General features: G+C 36.7%; 1 protein-coding gene across 1 annotated transcript in view; it reads left to right on the top strand.

Annotated features, from left to right (window-relative positions):
* Positions 1-21568, top strand: part of ZPBP (zona pellucida binding protein) — a 131853-nt gene that overhangs the window by 70231 nt on the left and 40054 nt on the right. The window contains exon 7 of the mRNA XM_069084510.1: positions 12219-12396. Coding sequence (XP_068940611.1) covers positions 12219-12396 — 178 coding nt within the window. The remainder of the gene's footprint in view (positions 1-12218; positions 12397-21568) is intronic.

Raw genomic sequence — 21568 nt, 5'->3', positions numbered from 1 at the left:
GCACGTCCATGGGGCATGGGAGATCTTTAAATCCCATAACCCTTACAACCATTGAACACTTGGAACTAAGTAACAACTATAAGGCACTTTCCAAGGCATAGAAACTGAATCCTTTATAAGAGGAAGCAGCTGATTTCACTCTAAAGAATGCTGATGCAGAATGTAAGCTCCTTGAAGGAAATGACTATCTCACTTTTATCTTTTGGAGTGTAGGGTATTCAGAAGACTTGTACTTCTGGTATGAAGGCTGCTGCCACATCCTTTTTGGGGCTGCTTTCTACCTTTGGTGTCCATCTGATAAATCCAACTCTCATTTGTGACTCCAAGAAGCTGCAGCATGTACAGAGGCCACAGCCAGATAAACCATTTTGGCAGATGGGCTAAAGCAGGTTGAAGGTATCCTAGGGTTCTTAAATACATCAGTGAGTTGGGTGATGGTGTCTACCTCAAGAATGTGAAGGCTTCCCCTGGTAGAATGGGCAGATGAGAACAATTTGTTTCAATGGCCATGAAAGCAACTAAAGCAGGTGTCGTGGACCTCTTAGAGTTTGGTTAGATATTGAAGAAGCCAAGGTCAGCCACTGCATCCCAAGCAATTGCCAGTCATCTTGATTTTTATCTTGCCACTGGACTTAGATGACAACAAGAGAGAAGCCAATGACTTTGTGTAACTGTCTCATTTAAACAAGTCAAAAGACATCACTCATACCATTTTACCATTTTAATTACCTTAAAGCACTATGGTGACAAGCAAGTGATTAATCAGTAAGTACAGATACACTGGGGGCTGTAGTCACAACCCTGAACACAGGTATCACAGGTCATAGGGTCATCTTCTTACTGGACTGAAGCAGCAATGGGATTCAGTAGCCCCCTGTGTATCTGAGCAGTCTTTTTAAAGGGCCACACTCCTTACCTCCTGGCATAAAGGTAGGGCTGGAAAGGAGGTCCTAAAAATTGTCTGCTTCACCTAACCCTGGTTTGCTTGCTGTGGCAGGTGAGAATCCTACTCTGTGGTCAAAACACACAAAAAAAATTCTACAAAAACTTTTGCAAAGATGATTCCATTCTTCATGGGTATATGGAATGTGTGCACACTTATGGATAGCACAAAATCCAGTAGACTTGAAAGACAAAAAGCTCTTGTTGAGAGAGAACTCAGCAAGTATAATATCCAAATAGCAGCCTTGAGTGAAGCTAAGATGACAAATTAAGGCCATTTTAGAGAAGTTGGAGCTGGATAAATGTGATAGGGAGCACCATGAATCTGGTATAGGTTTTGTAATAAAAACTAATCTAGCCAACAAGTTTGTATGTCCCCCCTCCTCCAAAGTAGTGAACCACGAATGCATGATAATGCAATTGCCCCTTGCAGGAAAGCACTACACCACCATTATCCATGTATATACTTCCACCATGATGAACCCTGAAGGGTCAAGGAAAAATTTTATGAAGACCTGGAGTCCTTCATCATCAATGTGCAGAAGAGGACAGGCTTATAAATTCTGGGTGATTTTAACACCAGAGTAGGCATAGACTATCAGACATGGCAGGGAGTCCTTGGGAGGAATGGAGCCAGAACAGCAAAAGCAATGATCACCTACTGTTGAAGACTTGTGTGTTTCATGACATTTTTATCACCAACACTGTCCTCCAATTTACTTAAATGTAATGAAACTTCATGGATGTACCCTCACAGCAAACATTGGCATTTAATAAGGATTATTAGTATTAATAAGGTTTAATAAGGAGAAGAGACAGATAGGATGTGAGAGTGATGAAAGTTATGTGTGGAGCAAAGTACTGGACCAATCATAAACCTGTCCTCTCCAAACTAAATATTTGTATTCAGTAAAAGTGGCAACCCCAAGGCAAGACAACTACTAGAGACTTAAGGTCAACAGACTGAGTGTTTCTCCAAGAATGAACAGATTATTTCTAACTTGGAGGGAAAGCTGAACCAACATATGGTTGGCAACAGTGGAACAGAAAAAGAAAAAGAGTGGGCAGCTTTCAGAGATTCATTCAACCATCAAATTGATAGTCTGGAAACAAGTCTGACCTGTCTAGTCAGAAAGTCTCAGTGGTTTCTTCATTGCTTCTAGGATAAAATATAAATGCCTCTGTTTGCTATTTAAGGTCTTTTGCTGCCTATCTTTCCTGTGTGATTAAAGATATATCCCTTTCATGCATTTATACTACTAAGATTAATTGCTAGTATTTACATAACATTTTAAGATTTGCACAACACTTAAAAATATTGTTTCATTTTTTCCTCTCAATTACTCTAGGAGGACTCCACTCCAACTAGAATACTTGCTGTTTTCCATATACGACTGTAAAACCAAACACCAGCAGCTCTCCTAAGGACTGCTCTTGTGAAGAACTTTAAGGATCTAAGCACATAGTATAGTGAGCTCTCTATTTATTCAGCAATAAACTAAAGCAAACATTGAAGAACCTAAAGCACAAAATTCATGACACTATAACATAACTTATTGCTAAGGTTGCTGCATAGTCTTAAACAAAACATATCACTCAGTAAGTCACAATCTCCTCAACACACAGTGTCCAAGTAAAGTCTTCTTTTATCTTGACTTGAGACTGGCTTCCAGTCATCCTTAAGCTAATCATCCTTAAGAGAGCACACACACAAAGTATAAACACCACCCACCCCTAGGTCACAGTCACAACCTCATCAATCAATACAGATTACCCAAATAAGTCCTCTTTCAACTTGACTGAAGGCTGGCTTCCAAATCCCTCAGTTCCTCTTTCATAATCCGACAGCTCCCAGCTCTTGCCTGGATTCACACGCCTCTCTATTCCTGTTCTGTATCTCTGATTATGGGGACTGCTCCACTCTATGCCCTTCTCAGTTTCTGTTTCTAGAAAGACAAAGCTTAACAGAGCTACAATAATATTTACACACATTAAGCTTAACAGAGCTGCAACAATATTTATACACATTACCGGCACTATCATTTCAGTTCACTTTCTGTTTGACAAAGTAACACAAATCAACAGACAAGGCTTCTGTCTGAGAAATCAAACACAAATAAACAGTAAAGTCCTCTTTCAGACTTCTGTAATGACCATAAAATCTGTTACAACAGTAAAATCCTCTTTCAACAGTCAGAATGCTTCTTTCTGACAAAGTAACATCAACACAGACAGAAAAACTGTACCAGCTTCACAGATGTTTTCTCTCTTAGCTCTGCTTGCTCCCAGCTTTGCTCAAGCTTTTCTCTGCTCCTTTCTGTTCCACCATTCCTGTCCCACCATTCCTATTCTACCCTTCCTGTTCTGCTCTTTTACAAGCTCCTCCCCTATTAACTCCATGTGATTATGTTAGTCCTGTTAAGGGCAGGGTATGTCTTCAAATTCCCTTAAGCCTACTAAGGGCAACACAATGTATACTGTTTCCAACAGAGACTTGGTGCAATCAAAGGTAAAGCTCAAAGGCACTTGAATAGCTGAAACAAGCAGCACAGTACTACTTTGCTTGCTATTACAACATTCTGTCTTCCAACTCCCTGTTTTCACAGAGGCTATCACTCATATCTGTAATGCCCTTCCTTATCACTTCCACCTATTAGAGTAGCTGGCTCTTTTCAGGGCTCAGCTCAAATGCTCCCTCTTTTAAGGCCCTTTCCTCTCCCCATAGTTGTTAGTGTCCTTCATATTATTTTGTTTTGATTTTGTACGTGTTGTATTTACCTATTTGTGTACATATAGAATGTAATCGCCTGAAGCACAGGGACCATCTCATTTTTGTATTCATGGCCTTAGCACCTAGCATTGTGTTTGGCACACTTGAAGTACTTAAATACTTATTGATTGATACATTTCATAAGATATATTAGAGAAGGAAATCAGAAATCAGAAAATCTATCAAAAAAGTTTAAAGTAGTGTAATAACTTTGAGACTGGTAGGGAGAAGACAGATGCAGTAGCTGCTGAGGAGATAGAATAAGCAGGAATTTTGGGGTAGCTAGAAATTTGGAATGAAGAATATGGAGGTAGCAGAGGTTATTAGATAATGTATATAAGCATAGATGAATGGAAGGGTGATGATGGAGGGAGGAGCAGATTTCAAGGGAAAATGGTAAATTCAGTTTAGTGCTGAGTTTGATATTCTGGGGGCATATCAGGATTGAGATAATCAAGGGCAAGTTATAAATATGTGGCTACATGTCTAGGAAGAGGTCAGGGAAGATGACATTTTTAGGGTCTTTTGCATAGAATAATCAAAGTTATAGCAAAGGATAAAATCACCAAAAAAAGAATGTGGAGACAGAAGAGAGGAAGACCCAAGTTAGTACACTGGGTAAAAATTATATTTAAAGGATGGAAAGTGAGTGAGATATAAGCAACAGAAATAAAAAATAGTCAGAAAGGTATGGGAAAGAACCATGAGAGTTTGCTGGAAAAGCAAAGGGATGAGAAGCTATTAAGAAGGAGGGAATAGTTCAAAGTATCAGATATTCAAGAGTCAACCAATCGATTAAGGGAGTTGAGGGTTCAACAACAACATTGATTTGGCAATAAAGAGACCATTAATGAACTTGGAAAGAGCTGTTTCAAGAGTGGGGTAGTGATAGATATCAAATTGCCATGATATCAAGAATGATTAGGATGTGAGGAAATTTAGATAGCAGATATAGAATGCTCTTTGAGGTTTGGTAGTGAAAGTACATGGGATAGTAGCTTGAAGGCATAGGAAGGTCAAAGGAAATTCTTTACATTAAGTGTGACTAATGACCCAAGAGGCCTCTTCCCACAAAGGATTCCAACTTTGGACTCACACAGACCTAGATTCATCTTAGAGTATTAGTCTCTGTCTCTCTCTGTCTCTCTCTCTGTCCCTCCCTCCCTTCCTCCCTCCCTCCTTCGACTTCCTCTCCCAGAGGAAAACTTGGGAGAAATGTCTTAAACAAAAACTTAGGTATGTCTCAGATCTGAGGTTTCCCAAAATTATGGAGAATAGCATCATTTCCAGTAAAGGAACCCATTGTACAATAAACATATCAGGTGTAGGATAAGTTTGTTTCCTCCATCTCAAAAACTACTCAAGGAACAGAAGAATCATAAATGCATATTAACAAATAATCATAAAAATCTTATATATACTCTTCTGAGGAAGATAAAGAAAACTTTATGAGAAATGGGATTCCCATTCAAAATAACTATAAAATTCATAAAATATTTGGGAGTCAATATAGATTTGATTACAAAATAGTTCTTGGAGAAATAAAAAACTTAAATATCAGGAGGAATATTCAGTGTTCATTTCTTGGCTGTGTCATTATAATAAAGATGAAAAAACTACCAAAGTTAATTGGCAGTACCAATTAAACTAGAGATGTTTGCAAAACTCAATAAAATATCAAAATTCATCTGGAGGAGCAAAAGATCCAAAATATTAAGGGGAATCATGGAAAAGGTAGGAATGAAGGAAAAATAGCACTTCTAGATCTCAGACCATTATAAAGCAGCAGTAATTGAAACCTTGAGTATGAATTTAAAAATGGGAAAGTAGATCATTGACCTACTCTCATTTTTTAATACATTTTTGGAAATGCTAGCAATAGCAATAAGAAGAGAAAGAAATTAAAGGAATAATTATAGATGAAAAAAAAGAAACTATGCTTAATGCTAATGATATGAAGGAAAATGCCAGGAAATCAGCAAAGATAGAAATCACAGTAATTAATACCTTTAGCAAAGTAGCTGGCTATAAAATAAACCCTTAAAAATCAATTGCATTTCTAAATAACAGTTAAAAATCCAAGAGACAGTAATAGAAATGGAAATCCCATTCCAAATTACTACAAAATTCATTAAGCTTCTGAGGCTCCATCTACCAAAGTACTTCAAAAATTTGTATAGGTTCAATTACAAGGTGACCCTTAAAGAAATAAAAAACAATGATAAAATGTGTTTAATAGGAATGTATGTGTGCAGCTCATATCAGTTTGCAAGCCATCTTGGGGAGGGAGGTGGGAGTAAGGGGGAGAAAATTTAAAACTTATGGAAGTGATTGTTGAAAATGAAAAAGTAATAACTTAATAAAAAAAAGAAATGAAAAACAATCTAAATAGGCAAATGAATATTGTGTTCTCATGGAAAGGTTATGCTAATATAATAAAAATGGCATACTACCAAGTTAATTTAGACTTTTAATATTATACAAATTATCAAAGGAACATTTTGTGGAAGTTGACAAAATTGTAAAATTCATTTGGAAAAAATAAAAACTAGACTTCAAGGTAAATTATGAAAAAATAGTCATCAAAATCATCTGGTATTGGTTTAAAAATATTTCAATGGAATAGACTAGACAAGGGCAAATCAACAACCATGAAACACAGTTACCCAGTATTTGATAAAATGGAAAATATAAATTACTTAGGGAAAAAACTTAATTCATAAAAACTGCTGGGAAAACTGGAAAGCAGATAGTCAGAAATTAGGCTTAGACCATCATTTTATATCATATTCTCTAATACCTATGTGGACAAGGAACCTTAAAATGAAATATCACATTATAAAAAACAATTAGAAGAACAGCAAATCATGTGAGATACCTTTCATAGATATGGGCAGGAGATAGATTTTTAACCAAATGAGATAGAGGCAACTAACTATAAAAGATAAAATAATTAACTTTGATTACATGAAACTGAAAAGCTTCTGCACAGACAAAATTAATACAAAAGGAAAAAACCCATTTTTTGTGCCAAATTTCTCTGACAAAGGTTTAACATCCAACTGTCATAAACAATATACATATGTAAGATCAACAGCCATTCTTCAATAGACAAGTAGTCAAAGAATATAAACAAACACTTCTCAAAAAAAAGAATATTAAATTATTAACAAACATACCAAAGGGATCTCCAAAGTAGTACTAATAATAGAAATGAAAACAAAACAACCCTAAAGTTTTCACATTCTGCAGAAAGGCAAAGATGACAAAAAATGTCAATAGTCAATGTAAGAAGGGTTGTGGAATGGTATCACTCTAATATATTGTTCGTGGAACTGTTTATTAGTATAATAATTTTGGAAAGCAATTTGAAATTATGTAAATAAAGTGACTAAAATGTTCCTACCCTTTGACCCAGAGAGACCATGACTGGGCTTGTAATCCAAGCAAGCCATGACTTTGACAAAAGAAAATGCCTTTATATTCCTACAACGGTACGTTTTGTGAATTACAAAAACATTGGTAACAAAGTAGATGTACATTGACTGGGGGATGACTAAACAAATAGTGGTATGTGAATGAAATTTAATATTATGTTTTAAGAAGTAGTGAATGTGTTGAATACAGAGAATTGTGGACAGATCTATGCAAACTGATACTAAATGAAGTAAACAGAGCTAAGAAAACAATATATACTAAGTTTACAAAATTATAAAGGAAAGAACAAGCAAAAAAGTGATTGTTGCTCATGTTAAGACTTTTTCAGGGTATTAATTGTGCTGATTTTTTCTTTAAAAAATCCTGTTGGGGGTGGAGCCAAGACCATGTCACAGAAGTAGGAAATTCTGTGAGCTCTGCCAACAACAACCTCAAATACCTATAAAATATGACTCTAAACAAATTTTAGTGCTACAGAACCCATAAAGTGACAGAAACAAATCTCCAACTGAAAGCAACCCAGAAGGCCTACAGGAAGGGTCAATCACAGCACACTGGGAGCAGAGCACATCCCTGTGAGCTCCATAGGTTTGGCCTCAGGGCGACCCCGATCAGTGGCTAGTGGAGCAGACTTCAGGAGAGTGAATTAGCAGCATCTGTGGTGGTTTCCAGACTCCTCAACCCATAAACGCCAAAGAGCAAGTAAAAGGTCAGTCAGGAACTCTGTTGAAAAGGATGGGCATGGTCTAGCCCCCGCCCCCAGGGTGAGAGGTGGCAGAGTTGCAGCAGCTACAGCTGCTTCCCCGCTAAGCTGCCTCCAGAGCTCCTGGCATGCAGATCATGGGGGGGGGGGCAAGCAACCATTCAGAGGGTAATTGCTCTTGCTTTAACCTGCTTGGATCTGGATTGCTGTCTTGGGTGGAGGTCCTGGGATGTGTGGCCAGTGGGCTGGAACTTATGAGAGAGAGCACATTCCCTAATAGCTCTGGCAGCTGCGAAAATCCCATTAATTTTGGACAAAGCTCTTCTCTCTGGAAGCAGAGTTCTACTGTGGCAAAGAGCTCAAAAGTCAAGTAATTGACTGGCAACATGAGCAAGCAGAAGAAGCAAAGGAAGTAGAGCAATCAAACCTTAGATTCCTTTGTTGGGGACAAAAAGGATCAAGGCATGGAATGGGAGGAAGACAATGAAGTCAGAACTCCTGCATCAAAGCTTCCAAGTAAAATATGAACTAATTACAGGCCATGGAGGACCTTAAGAAGGATTTTGAAAATCAAGATAAGTGGAGTAAAAATTGGGAAGAGAAATGAGAATGATGCAAGAAAATCATGAAAAACAAGTCAACAGCCTGCTAAAAGAGACCCAAAAAAGTACTGAAGAAAATAACACCTTAAAAATAAACTAACTCAAATGGCAAAAGAGGCCCAAAAATCCAATGAGGAGAAGAATGCCTTTACAAAACCAAATTTACCAGATGGAAAAGGAATTTCAAAAACTCACTGAAGAGAATAACTCCTTCAAAATTATATTGGCACAAATGGAAGCTAATGACTTTATGAGAAATCAAGATACCAAACAAATGAAAAAGTAGAAGGGAAAGTGAAATATCTCATTGGAAAAAACACTGATTCAGAAGTGATCATTTAAAAATTATTGGACTACCTGAAAGCCATGATCAAAAAAGGGGCCTAGAAATCATCCTTAAAGAAATTTTCAAGGAAAATTGCCCTGATATTGTAGAACCAGAGGGCAAAATAGAAATGGAAAGAATTCACCAATCACCTCTTGAAAAAGATCCCCAAAAGAAAACCCTTAGGAATATTGTAGCCAAATTCCAGAGTTCCCAGGCCAAGGAGAAAATATCACAAGCTGTCAGGAGGAAACAATTTGAGTATTGTGGAAACACAATCAGGATAACACTAGATCTAGTAGCTTCTGCATTAAGGGATTGAAGGGCTTGAAATATGATATTCTGGAGGTCAAAGGAGCTGAATTAAAACCAAGAATCACCTACCCAGCAAAACTGAGTCTTATGTTTCAGGGAAAAATATGTTCATTCAATGAAATAGAGGACTTTCAAGCATTCTTGACGAAAAAGCCAGAGCTGAACAGAAAATTTAACTTTTAAATACAAGAAGCAAGAGAAGCATGAGAAGGCAAACAGGAAAAAGATATCATAAGTAACTTATTAAAATTGAATTATTTACATTCCTACATGGAAAAACGATAATTGTAACTCATGAGAATTTTTTCAAGATGAGGATAGTTGTAGGGAATATATAAGTATATGTGTATGTATGTGTGTACATGTATAAATATACAGAGGGCACAGGATGATTTGAATGTGAAGGAATGATATCAAATATAAAATTAAGAGGTGAGAGGAATATATTGGGAGAAGCAGAGGGGAAGAGATATAATGGGGTGGGTCTTCTCAAATAAAGGAGTCAGGAGAAGGCTATTACAATAGAGGGGAAGAGTAGGAAGGTGCAAGGGGAAAAGTCAGCCTTACTCATATTGGATTTAGCTTAAGGAGGGAATAACATACACACTCAATTGGGTCTCTTACCCTCCAGGAAAGTAGGGGGGTAGGGGATAATAATGGGGGTGATACAGGAGAGGGAAAATTGGGGGAGAGGGCAGTTAGAGGGGTAGAGGCAAGCACTTTTGAAAGGAGATAGTGTCAGAGGAGAGAGTAGAATAAATGGGGGCGGGGATGGGATGGAAGGAAATGTAGTTAGTTTCACAATATGACTGCTGTGGAAATGTTTCGCATTACTACACATGTATAGCCTATATTGAATTACTTGTCTTGTCAGTTGGGGTGGGTGAGGAGGGGAGAAGGGAGAGAATCTTGAACTCAAAGTTTTAGAAACAGTTGTTTAAAAAATATTTTTTTTAATGTGCAACGGAGAAATAAGATATACAAGCAATGGCGTATGGAGATCCATCTTGCCCTACAAGAAAGTAAGGGGTGACCATGGGGAGTTATAATAGAGGGCAGATTGGGGAAAGGGGTGTTCAGTATGATTGCCATCTTGGGGTGGGTGTGGAGGAGAGATGGGAAAAAATCTGTAACTCAAAATCTTTGGGAAATGAATGTTAAAAACTAAAAATAAATTTAAAAAAATACTATTTATTATATAAGGTGACTGGGAAGGGGAAAGAAGGATACCAGGGAGAACTATTATTATACAAAAAAATACATTAGTACAAACTTATTTTTAAAAAAGTAAGTCAATTAAACAGATTAGACAAGGAAGAAAAATCAGAAACAATTGAGCTCAGTAATTACGTGTTTGATAAACTCAAAAACAAATTATTTGGTAAAGAACTTCTTACTTGATTAAAAAAACCTGTTGTGAAAACTTGGAAACAGTCTGTCAGAAACTGGGCCTAGATCAATACCTTATACCACATTGTACAATATATTTAAAATGAGTATACAACCTGAATATTAAAAATCATACCATTAAAAAATTTCAGGGGTGGCTAGATGGCACAGTGAATAGAGCACCAGCCCTGGAGTCAGGAGGACCTGAGTTCAAATCTGGCCTCAGATACTTAACACTTACTAACCTTGTGACCTTGGGCAAGTCACTTAGCCCCAATTGCCCTGCCCTTCCCCCTCCAAAAAGCAAAAAAAAAAAATTCAGTAAAGCAGAGCATTCACCTTTCATAGCTATACATGGATGTATTCTTTTTTTTTTTTTTGCTTTTTGGAGGGGGGGAAGTAGGGCAATTGGGGTTAAGTGACTTGCCCGAGGTCACATGGCTAGTTTTGTGTTGTGTCTGATGCCAGATTTGAACTCATGTCCTCCCGACTCCAGGGCTGGTGCTCTATTAACTGCACCACCTAGCCACCCCAGATGGATGTATTCTTAACCGAAAAGAAGATATAGAGACAATTACAAAATATAAAACAGATAATTTTTATCACATGAAATAAAAAAAACTTTTGTACAAACCAAATTAATGGACCCAAGATAAGAAGAGAAGTAGGAAGAATCAAATCTTTGTATCAGATTTCTTGGATATCCAAAAGTTTGACATCCAAAGTGTATAGATGAATAGTAAATATATAAGACCAAAAGCCATTCCGAAAGTTGGAAACACATAGATGTCCATCATTTAAGAAATGACTTAAAATTATGGTACATGAATGTAATAGAATATTGCTATATTATGATAATAATAATTAAAATTTGTTATGCTCTAAGAAATAATGAATGTGATGAATGCAGGAAAGCATAGGAAAAATTAAACTTTTGCAAAACAAAGTAAGGAAAGCCAAGAAAACAATATACACATTGACTACAATAATGTCAGTTTTAAAAACCACAAAACAATAGAAATAAATGTTCAAGAATTGCAAAGAATAAGCTTGGCCCCAAAGAAGAGGTATGACAAGACAACTCTTCTAACTCCTTTAGAGAATTAGTAGGGGTTACAGGTGTATATGGTGGGGGGTCTTTGTTGGGTATGGATCAGTACACATATTGTCAGATTTTGAAATATGTTGGTCTTTTTTCTATTCCTCTCTTTAAAAAAACCACACACACACAAAACAGAACCACAAAACTTTGTTATATAGGATAGCTTTCTGGGATAGAGAGAGATATTGGGAGAAATTTCAGTGCTGTTAAAATATTAATTATATATGTGTATATATTCATATATGCATATTGATGTATGTATTTAAATGGAGATATATTAAGGTTGGTAGTTGAGTAATATCCTGTTGGATGATTTCTATCTCAGTGAAGTAGGAAAGAAGAAAGGACTGGGATGGAGTTGGAGCTACTAATTAAGGAAAGAGGAGGTTTGAAATAGTTACTATGTGGAATAGGAATGGGAATTGATAAATAATTTAAAAAAGAATATTGAGGGCCCTGAGGTTGCATGGCATAAATGTATAAAACATAATTATTGGATGTTTAGCATTATATTGGAATGTCTAAAATTTTTAAATGTACTGACATTTCCCCAGCCACAAACAAATAATTATCAAAATTCTATTTTAAATGTAATGGTAGAACTAACTATTTTTTTCAATCTATATTGTTAGGCTAAAAATATTATAGAGAGATTTTTTATCAAACAAGTGGAAGTTCTGGAAAAACGTTTGGAGCCACTTCCTGAGATATACTATATTGAAGGTACTCTAAAAATGGTATGGATTAATCGCTGCAGTCCAGGATATGGGATGAATGCCTTGGTACATCCAAGTTGCCCTGATTGCTGTGGTATGTAATTAGTTGTCAATTCACCTTACTAATTTAGTAAATTCTTAGTTTTTTTAAGATAACAATTACACTTAATTTTTGTTTAAAATTGTTATTTAGTCGCATATTTAACTTAAATGCAGTTATACATTTTGAGATAAAAGAGAAAACTTTAGAAAGAAAAGAATGGAATTGATATAGGTGTTATAATAGGTGGTGGTGGGAAAATGGAAGTGTCGGATTGTGGGATCAAGAATTTGATAACAGAATTGTAGCTATTTATACTCAGACTAACAGAATTTGACATATGGAAAGGAGCTCAATAGCCATCTTTTTTGAAACCCATGCACCAAAAGGATTTCCCACTATACAACATTAGCTTCTGCTTAAAGACCTCCAAAGAGGGGGAATGCACCACTTTTCCTGAAAAACCAATTTCCAGTTTTAAACAGCTCTAATTGTTAGGGAAATTTTCCTGACATTGAACCTAAATGGTAGCATCTATCCATTACTGTTTCTTTCTATTATTGCTGGGTTTGTACTGTGGACATAAGTGGCCCTTTCTCCACATAACAACCCGTCAACTCATGTATTGAACACAGTCATCATGCCCCCCCCCCCATAAGGCTTCTTTTCTCCATGCCAAACATGCCTAGTTCCTTTAACCAATTTTCATATGACATGGAGTCAATCCCTTTCAGCATCTTCTTTGGACATGTCTCATATTATTAATCTCTTTCATAACTTTTGGCACCTAGAACTCAACCACAATATTACAGATGAAGTCTGACAAGGGTAGAGTATGGTAGGAGTATTATTTTGACCGTCTTAGAAATTGTTCTTCTTTTAATGCAACCCAAGATCATATTAGGTTGGGGTTTTTTGACTGCCATATTTTACTGCTGACTTTGAGCTTGCAGTACATTCATCTTCAGAACTGTTGCCTGACTATGCCTCTCCCATTTTATGCTTGTAAAATTGATTTTTTGATATTCAAATGAAAGATTTTATATTTATCCCTAATGAATTTCATCTTATTCAATTCAATGTTCTAGATCTTTTTGGATGATTAGTCTGTTATCCAATTTTGGTGTCTATATAAATTAGATGGAATTACCCTCCATATTTTTATTCATTATTAGAATGTTAAACAGTACAAGGGACAGTTCCATACAGTGCTATACTAGAGTCTTGGACTCTACACATTGAATAATTAACAACTCCTCTTTGAGGTTGTCCTTCTGGAGCTAGTTTTGAATCAGTTATTGTTATTGTCGAAACCATATCTCTCCATTTTATCCATGAAATAATTTGAGATGCTTGTCTTTTTTTGTTTTACATTTTAAATTAATTTACTTTATATTTTTAATTAATAAGAGTTTGTTTTTTTTCCTCTCTCTCTCATGTTCCACCTATGTTAGAGAAAGAACAGAAAAGGAGAACCCTTACAACAACTATCCATGGCCAAATTGAACAAATTCTCACCTTGACCATGTAAAAACGTTTATATTATGAAGTAGTTTATCAAAAACTTTGCTAAATCTAAGTAAACTGTAACTACAGCTTTTTCCACATGTTCTAGTCTAGTAATGCTGTCCAAAATGGAAACAAGGTTATTTTGACCTGATCTCTTCTTAATGAAGCTATTTTCTTTGTAATGATTGTTTCTCCACTCTAGATGTTGACCAACCCTCCCTTTAATACTCTTTCCCTAAGAATAGAGGTCAAATTTACTGACTGTTCAGAGACTTTTATTCTGTTTTTGGAAAACCAAGACATTTTTGTTTTCTCCAATCTTGTAGTATCTTTCCTCTTTTCTATGATATTTTAAATATCACAGTGGCATAGCAATCACACTTGCCAGTTCTTTTAGTTCTCTAGAATGTAGTTCATCTGGACCAGGTCACTTGAACTTGCAAAGCACAGCCAGGTGCTCCCTGACTGTCTATTATCTTGGGTATCAACTCTTTGTTAGTCATTTTTTGTTGTCATTTCCAATGTAGAGCTCATTCTCTTTTGCAGAAAATAACAAATATAATTTGAATGGAGAAGTTCTAGCTATAACTTCTATCATTGTCACTTATCATTTTCTTGTGCCAAGATCTTGGACCCAATCTTTGATCTTTGTCTTTCTCTCCATATATCTGTAATGTAATGCCAAAAGAAGGCAACTTCCCAGGTTCAAAATACCAGCATAGGTGCTCTCCATTTTATTCAGTGACAAACCAAGAACAGAGAAGATCAAAACATGACATCATTCAAAATACAGCATTTACTAAGCGTGATTAAATAATCTCCAAGTACTACCCCACCCCAGGACCTTCCAATCATTCAATCAATCACAAAGTCTCTGTTCTAAATACTTCTCCACCCCTAGGCTATACCTTAATTAAGTCCACCACAAAGCCCCTCTTCTCAAATGGAGATTAGTTTCCAAACATAAGGTCAAAAGTTCCCCACCCCTGGATCACAATTGAATCTACCCCAGAGTTACATCAAGTTTAAACACAGCACTTAATACCCAAATGGAGCTCTTTTCTTCATCTTGACACGAGGCAAGTTCTCAGCAATCTTAGTTCCTGGGGAGACAAGGCTTAGCAAAGCCACAAGATACATTGCCAGTCCCTTCATGAATTTATCCTCTGTCTGTAGAACAGTCCTAGAACCCCTGAACACATTAGCAAATCCCTCTCCCAGGATTTCTGTAAACATACAACAAGAAAATCCTTCTTCAGGGCTTCTGAACCAACAGAAAGGCTCCCAGACCCCTGCAACAACAGCACTGTCCTTCACCAGTGGACAGTATTCATTCTGTCTGCAGGACAGTCTCCAGACCCCTACAACAACAGCACTGTCCCTCACCAGTGGACAGTATTCACTCTCTGTCTGCAGGACAGTCTCAGAGCTTCTTAGCGAACAGCCAGGTTCCAGGACTTCTTCAACAAAAGGACTGTCTTTCACCAGTGGCCAAATCTGGCAAAACAACATCAAAACAGACAGACAAAGTACCAGCAAAACAGCCATGTCTCCTCAGTCCTTGGCAGCTCAGGGGGCAGGTCTCAAAAGTCCAGGGCAATTCAAAGCGGCCACCAGCAATTCTCTTAGTCTCTCTCTCTCCACGAGGTGCTGCTTCCAAAAAGATCTTCCGCCTCTCTCTTGTCTCTCCAAATCTACATCACTAGCTCCTCCCAGTTCAGGACTTTCTTTTCACATCAACAAGCCCATCCCACAGGTGGGATTAACAAACTCTGGGTTTTAATACAATCAATTTGAAAACCAAGCCAATACAGGGGAATCTTTAATTGCCATTACTATCACAACATCTAAGCAAAACCTTTCTTGGTGTCCTTAGCTTCTTTCCCCAGTACAATTCATTCTGAGCTTTGGTCTTCCTGACACTTTTTTTATAAGACCAGGCCATGCTCTTACAGTTATCGTCTTTTACCTTTATTTACTTCCATCTTTATATATTTCTTTTAAGAATCTAAGGTAGTTGGTAAGTTCCCTATGTATCCACATTGTTCTCTTCAGACAAATGCTATTTTTACTCCTGGTTGAGATTACGTCTTTTTTGTTTTCATGATTTTGTTTCTAGGCATCTTCAATCCCTCCTGAGCTAATTTCTTCTGAAGCATTTTAGACCAGAGGACCCTGTCTTTTCTCTGAAGTCTTCCCCATGTCATTTTTACATGTCATCCCTGCCCTCCCCTCCACTCCCCTTCCCAACAGTAAAAGATGAAAGAGTAAAACAATAAGAAAAGACACTCTTCCTACCCTACCCAAAATCAAAACTCATTGACATTATTCTAATTAATTGCTTTGTTTATTTTTATCTTTAACTTAAAAAAATTATTGCTATCACATTTTAGTGTTTTCTTGGTATTTGTTTTCCTTTTTGTTTTAATACTGTAGGTATGAATCATCACCATTCTTTTGTTTAACTTCTTTAAAATATTTTTTGTATTATAGACTTAAATATTAAAACTTAAATAGAAAATAAGAAAAGGAAAAGAAACATGTCATGTGCGCAGGAAAATGTAAGAGAGGATTCAAAATATGTAGCCATGAATTTCCATTTCAAGAAAACTTATGTAATAAACACTATGCATTGTGTTGAGAACTGTCCATCTTTTCTTTGCTTCCTTGTAAGTTTTCTTTTGCTTTCTGCTGTGCACTTTTTACTTTGTTCTTACTTTGTTCTTTTTTCCCCTTTTCCTCCTCCTTAAAAATTCGGAAGGTAAAATTCAGTGTGGACATATTTATTTATAGATATAGATACATACATATACATATACATATATGTATATATACACAAACATATTTTCTCTAATTCTACTCCTAATTTTTTGTTTTAATGGTTGTACATATCCCTTATTTTCTATCCCTCCTGACTCTTCTACTTTACTTCTGTCCACTATCTTGCCCTCCTATGACTTAATCTCCCTCTCCTCCAATGATCTCTCCTTTATCCTTCCATTCCCATTAATCTAAACACCTTATGTATCCTCTCTTTAACCTATTCCCTTACCCTTCACTCTAGAGATCCCTCCCTTATCCCCGTGGCATTTTATTTCCTTCTGAATTGAGAAGATTCATATACTTTTCTAGATATATATGTATTGTTTCCTCTTGAACTCACTTCTAATGAAAGTAGATTTCCAGAAATAACAGTCCTCCTCCATCATCTAATTTGTCTGTGTTGGTTCTTCCTCTTTTACTTCATTTATATAAGATAATTACTCTTTTTAACTATTCCTAAATGGTTTTACTTTTAACAGTCTTATCATACTCAGTTCTATTCCAATTTTCTTGCAAACTATGCAATTACTAATAACAATCTTATAATACATTTTACATACATTAAAGGTAAGTAGTCTATCCTTATTGAGTCCCTTGTGATTAGTCTTTGGTATATACCTAATATTTCTCTTGGCTCTTGTATGTCAAATCTTCTGTTAAGTTCAGGGTTTTGGGTTTTTTTAAAACAAAGTCCTAAAAGTCTGACAATTCATTGTCTATTTTTTTTATTCAGGATTATGCTTAGCTTTGCTGGGTATAATATTTTTTTTTTTACCAGAACTCCAGCTCTTTTCCTCTTTGATATATAGTGTTCAAGAGCTGTAGACTTTTAGTGTTGCTGTTGCTAGTTCTTGTGTCATTCTAATTGTGGCAGCACCATATTTAAATAGTTTTTTCTTGTTGCTTATAATATTTTATCCTTAATCTGGAGATTTTGGAATTTGACTATAATATTCCTGTGGGTTTTCCTCATCAGATTTCTTTCAGGTGGTGATGGATGGATTTTTTTTCTTTTCTACTTTCCCCTCTTGTTCTAATATTTCAGGACAATTTTCTTTTATTATTTCTTATATTGTTGTATCAAGATCCTTTTTCCATTGTTCCTTTCAGATTAGTCAGGTTATTCTTATGTTTTCTCTTCTTGATATGTTCTCCAGATCAATTTTTTATGAGATGTTTTACATTCTCTTCTATTTGTTCATTCTTTATATTTTGTTGTATTATTTCTTGATCTCTTATAACTTTGCTGACTTCTCTTGAGCAATTCTGAATTTTAGAGAGTTGTTTTTTCCTTAAGTTTCTGGATCAGCTTTTCTAATTGGTTGACTTTCTTTTCATAATCTTCTTGTTTTTCTTGAATTGTTCTTATTTTAAAAAAGTTTTTACTGTCTCATTTTATTTTCAAAGTCTTTTTAAAGTTCTTCTATGAATTATTTTTGGCAGGTGACCATTTGATATTACTCTTTGGGGTAGAAGAGGGTTTCTTTCCTTCAGTATCCTCCTCTGAATATGAATCCTAGTGTTCCCTATTCCCATAGTAACTCTCTATGGTTAGATTCTTTCTCCTTTGCTGTGCATTTTTTTTAAATTTGTGGTAGTTTAGTTTTTGTAATCACCTCTAGTCCTGGGGATGGTGCCTCTGGCTTCAGATCCTACGTTAGTTCTCCCCTCTGAACTGGCACTGGAACCAAGACCTCAAGCCTCCTGTAAGTGCCCACAGTGAGCAGAGTCTCCAAACCACTGCTTCTGCATTCAGCAGGCATGTGCTGGTTGGCTGTATCTCCACAGCACAGCTGAGTCTGGCATTCCTTGTCAGCAGAGGTTTCCTTGATCTTCCCTGGCTCAGATGTTCAACTCCTTTCACTGTCCTGGAGTAAAAAGTTTCTTTGGCTGGGGCTCAGGAACCTTCCCAACCCAGCTAACCCCAAAGCTTGCCTTTTATGGCTTAATTGAACCTAGCCTGGAGGTGTTTACTCTTCACAGGGACCAAACCTCTTCCTGGAATTTTTCTTTAGATATCAGTTTGTCCCAGGAGGATCCCTGTTCTGCCACTACTTTTATTTATTTTTACTTCTCTATGTTTGCCCTGAAGCACTATTTTGTGTCTTTTGTGGGGAAAATCTTGAGAGTTTGGAATTTTCTGACCTAGTCTGCCATCTTCCCTTTATCTGACTTTTGATTATATAGTCCATACAATTTCCCAAGAATGGAAGTGGGATTGTGTGTAGATAAACTGAGGGTAATTAGCCTTCCAAATTCCAGATACTAATATTAAAAATTCTGTTGGGTAATTATTGTTCAATCTTTGCTGAAAAAAATTTAGAAGTTTATCATTAAGTTTTCTTCCTTTCTACTCCCCATACAAAGGCCAGAGTAAAGCTCTGATTAAATTATTACTGCAAGGAAAAAAGTTCAGTTGTTCCTTGTGAATTACCAAAGAGTTGAAAATCCTTACCTCCACAATCTAATTCCAACCAACATTTCCAGCTTTATCTAATACCACTCTCCTTACAGCCAAACTGATTTATTTATTGTTTCCTGAGCACACCTTGTGTTTTCCCACTCTGGTATTAGTTACACTATTCTCAATTCCTAAATACTTCGCTTTTTCATGTTGGAAAGCTATCATTCTTTCAAAGATAAACTCAAGAACTACTTCCACCATGAAATCTTTTCTTATTTCCCTTATCCAGTGGTGATTTTTCCTTCCTCTGAACTGTTACAGCACTATCTTTTCTAAACAACTACTTATTCTGTTTTATATTTCACTTATTTGTACAAGTCATTTTAATTTAAGTAATTTCTTTATCACTTATTTAACTAAGATACAAGTTTTTTTTTTTTAGGGGGATGTGGGTTTTAATGACCATTGCATGATGAAAATACTGTAATATAAGCTCCTTGAGAACAGGGGTTATGTTTGATTTCCCCTTGCACATTTCATTTACATGCCTCATTAACTGTATTATACTAGTATGATCGAGAGAAATATTACCTGACCGATGACAGAGCTGAGATGGCAGAGTAAAGGCAGGCATTTGCTTGAGCTCTCCCCATACTCCTCCAGATACCTGTAAAAATGACTCTAAACAAATTCTAGAGCAGCAGAACCCATAAAATTATTGAGTGAAACAAATTTCTAGTCCAAGATAACCTGGAAGTTCTACAGGAAAGGTCTGTTGCACCAGTCTGAGAGAGGAGCACAGTTTAGCATGGGCTGCATCAGCACAGAACAGGCCCTAGCAAACCTGGAACAGGCCTCAAGGGACTAAATTCCTGGTAGATGTGGCAGTTTCCAGACTTAACCCACAAATGCCAAAGACAACTTAGAAAGTCAGTAGGAAAGGTCTGTCAGATCTGGGTTAGAGAGGAGCAGCATCTGGCCCCAACCCCAGGGAGGCAGCTGCTTCCAGAGCTCTTAGCCCACAGACGGTGGGTGAATTGAATGGTTGATCAGAGAGGGTTGCAGAGATCTCTTTGCTAGTGCTAAGGTAGGATTCCCTTGCTTTGCTTGTGCTTGTAACTGGGTCACAGTCCTGGGTGGCAGTCCTAGGGTGAGGAGGAGCACTGCTGTGGTGGAGCTTGTGGCAACGATGGGGAGGAAATCCTCTTCATAGTCCCAAAGCAGAAAAGAATGCTTGTTGTCATTCACAGATGAGAGAACAGATCAGGAAAGGAGAAAACATCTCTCCTTTGAACACACAACCTTGGAAGAATTGCAAATTTACAGGTTCCTAGAAGTATCTCTGAAAACACCTGCACAAAACCCCTGAAGCTTGGGACAGTATACCTTCCATACTGGAATCAGAGTCCTACCTTAACAAAGACTTAAAAAGTCAAATTTTTGACTGGGAAAATGAGCAAATAGCAGAAAAAAATATCAGACTGTAGAATCTTACTTTGGTGACAAGGAAGATCAAAATATACAACCAAAAGAAGACAACAAAGTCAAAGCTTCTGAATCCAGAGCCTCCAAGAAAAATATGAATTGGTCTTAGGCCATGAAAGGACTCAAAAGGGATTTTGAAAATCATGTAAGAGAAGTAGAGGAAAAATTGGGAAGAAAAATGAGTGATGCAAGAAAATAATGAAAAATTAGTCAACAGCTTGCTAAAGGAGACCCCAGAAAATAATGAAGAAAATAACACCTTAAAAATAGACTAATCTCAATGGCAAAAGAGGTCCAAAAATCTAATGAGGAGAAGAATGCCTTAAAAATCAGAATTAGCCAAATGGAAAAGGAGGTCCAAAAGTTCACTGAAGAAAATAATTCCTTAAAAATTAGAGTGGAGCAAATGGAAGCTAATAACTCTATGACAAACTAAGAAATTATAAAACAGAGCCAAAAGAATGGAAAAATGGAAGACAATGTAAAATGTCTCATTGGAAAAAAAAAACACTGACCTAGCAAATAGATCCAGGAGATGGGTGGCCAGGTAGCACAGCGAGTAAGAACACCAGCCCTAGTGTCAGGATGACCTGGGGATCGAATCTGGGCTCAGACACTTAGCATCCACCCAGAAACACCTGGCCATGTAACCTTGAGCAAGTTACTTAACCCCAATTGCTTAGGGGCAGCCAGGTGGCTCAGCGAGTAAGATCACCGGCCCCAGTGTTGGGATGACCTGGGGATCGAATGCGGGTTCAGATACTTAGCACCACACCCAGAAATAACTGGCCATGTAATCTTGAGCAAGTTACTTAACCCCAATTGCTTTGAAAAATAGATCCAGGAGAGATCATTTAAAAATTATTGGACTACCTGAAAGCCATGATCAAAAAAAGAGCCTAGACATGCTCTTTTAAGAAATTATCAAGGAAAACTGCCCTGCTATTCTAGAATCAGAAAGTAAAATAGAAATTTAAAGAATCCACTGATCACCTCTTGAAAAAG

This window comes from Petaurus breviceps, unplaced genomic scaffold (assembly GCF_028583685.1).
Source record: "Petaurus breviceps papuanus isolate PSGF00001 unplaced genomic scaffold, PetGlider_PUasm1.0 174, whole genome shotgun sequence".
NCBI lineage: Eukaryota > Metazoa > Chordata > Mammalia > Diprotodontia > Petauridae > Petaurus > Petaurus breviceps.
This window is presented reverse-complemented; position numbering and strand designations above follow the sequence as displayed.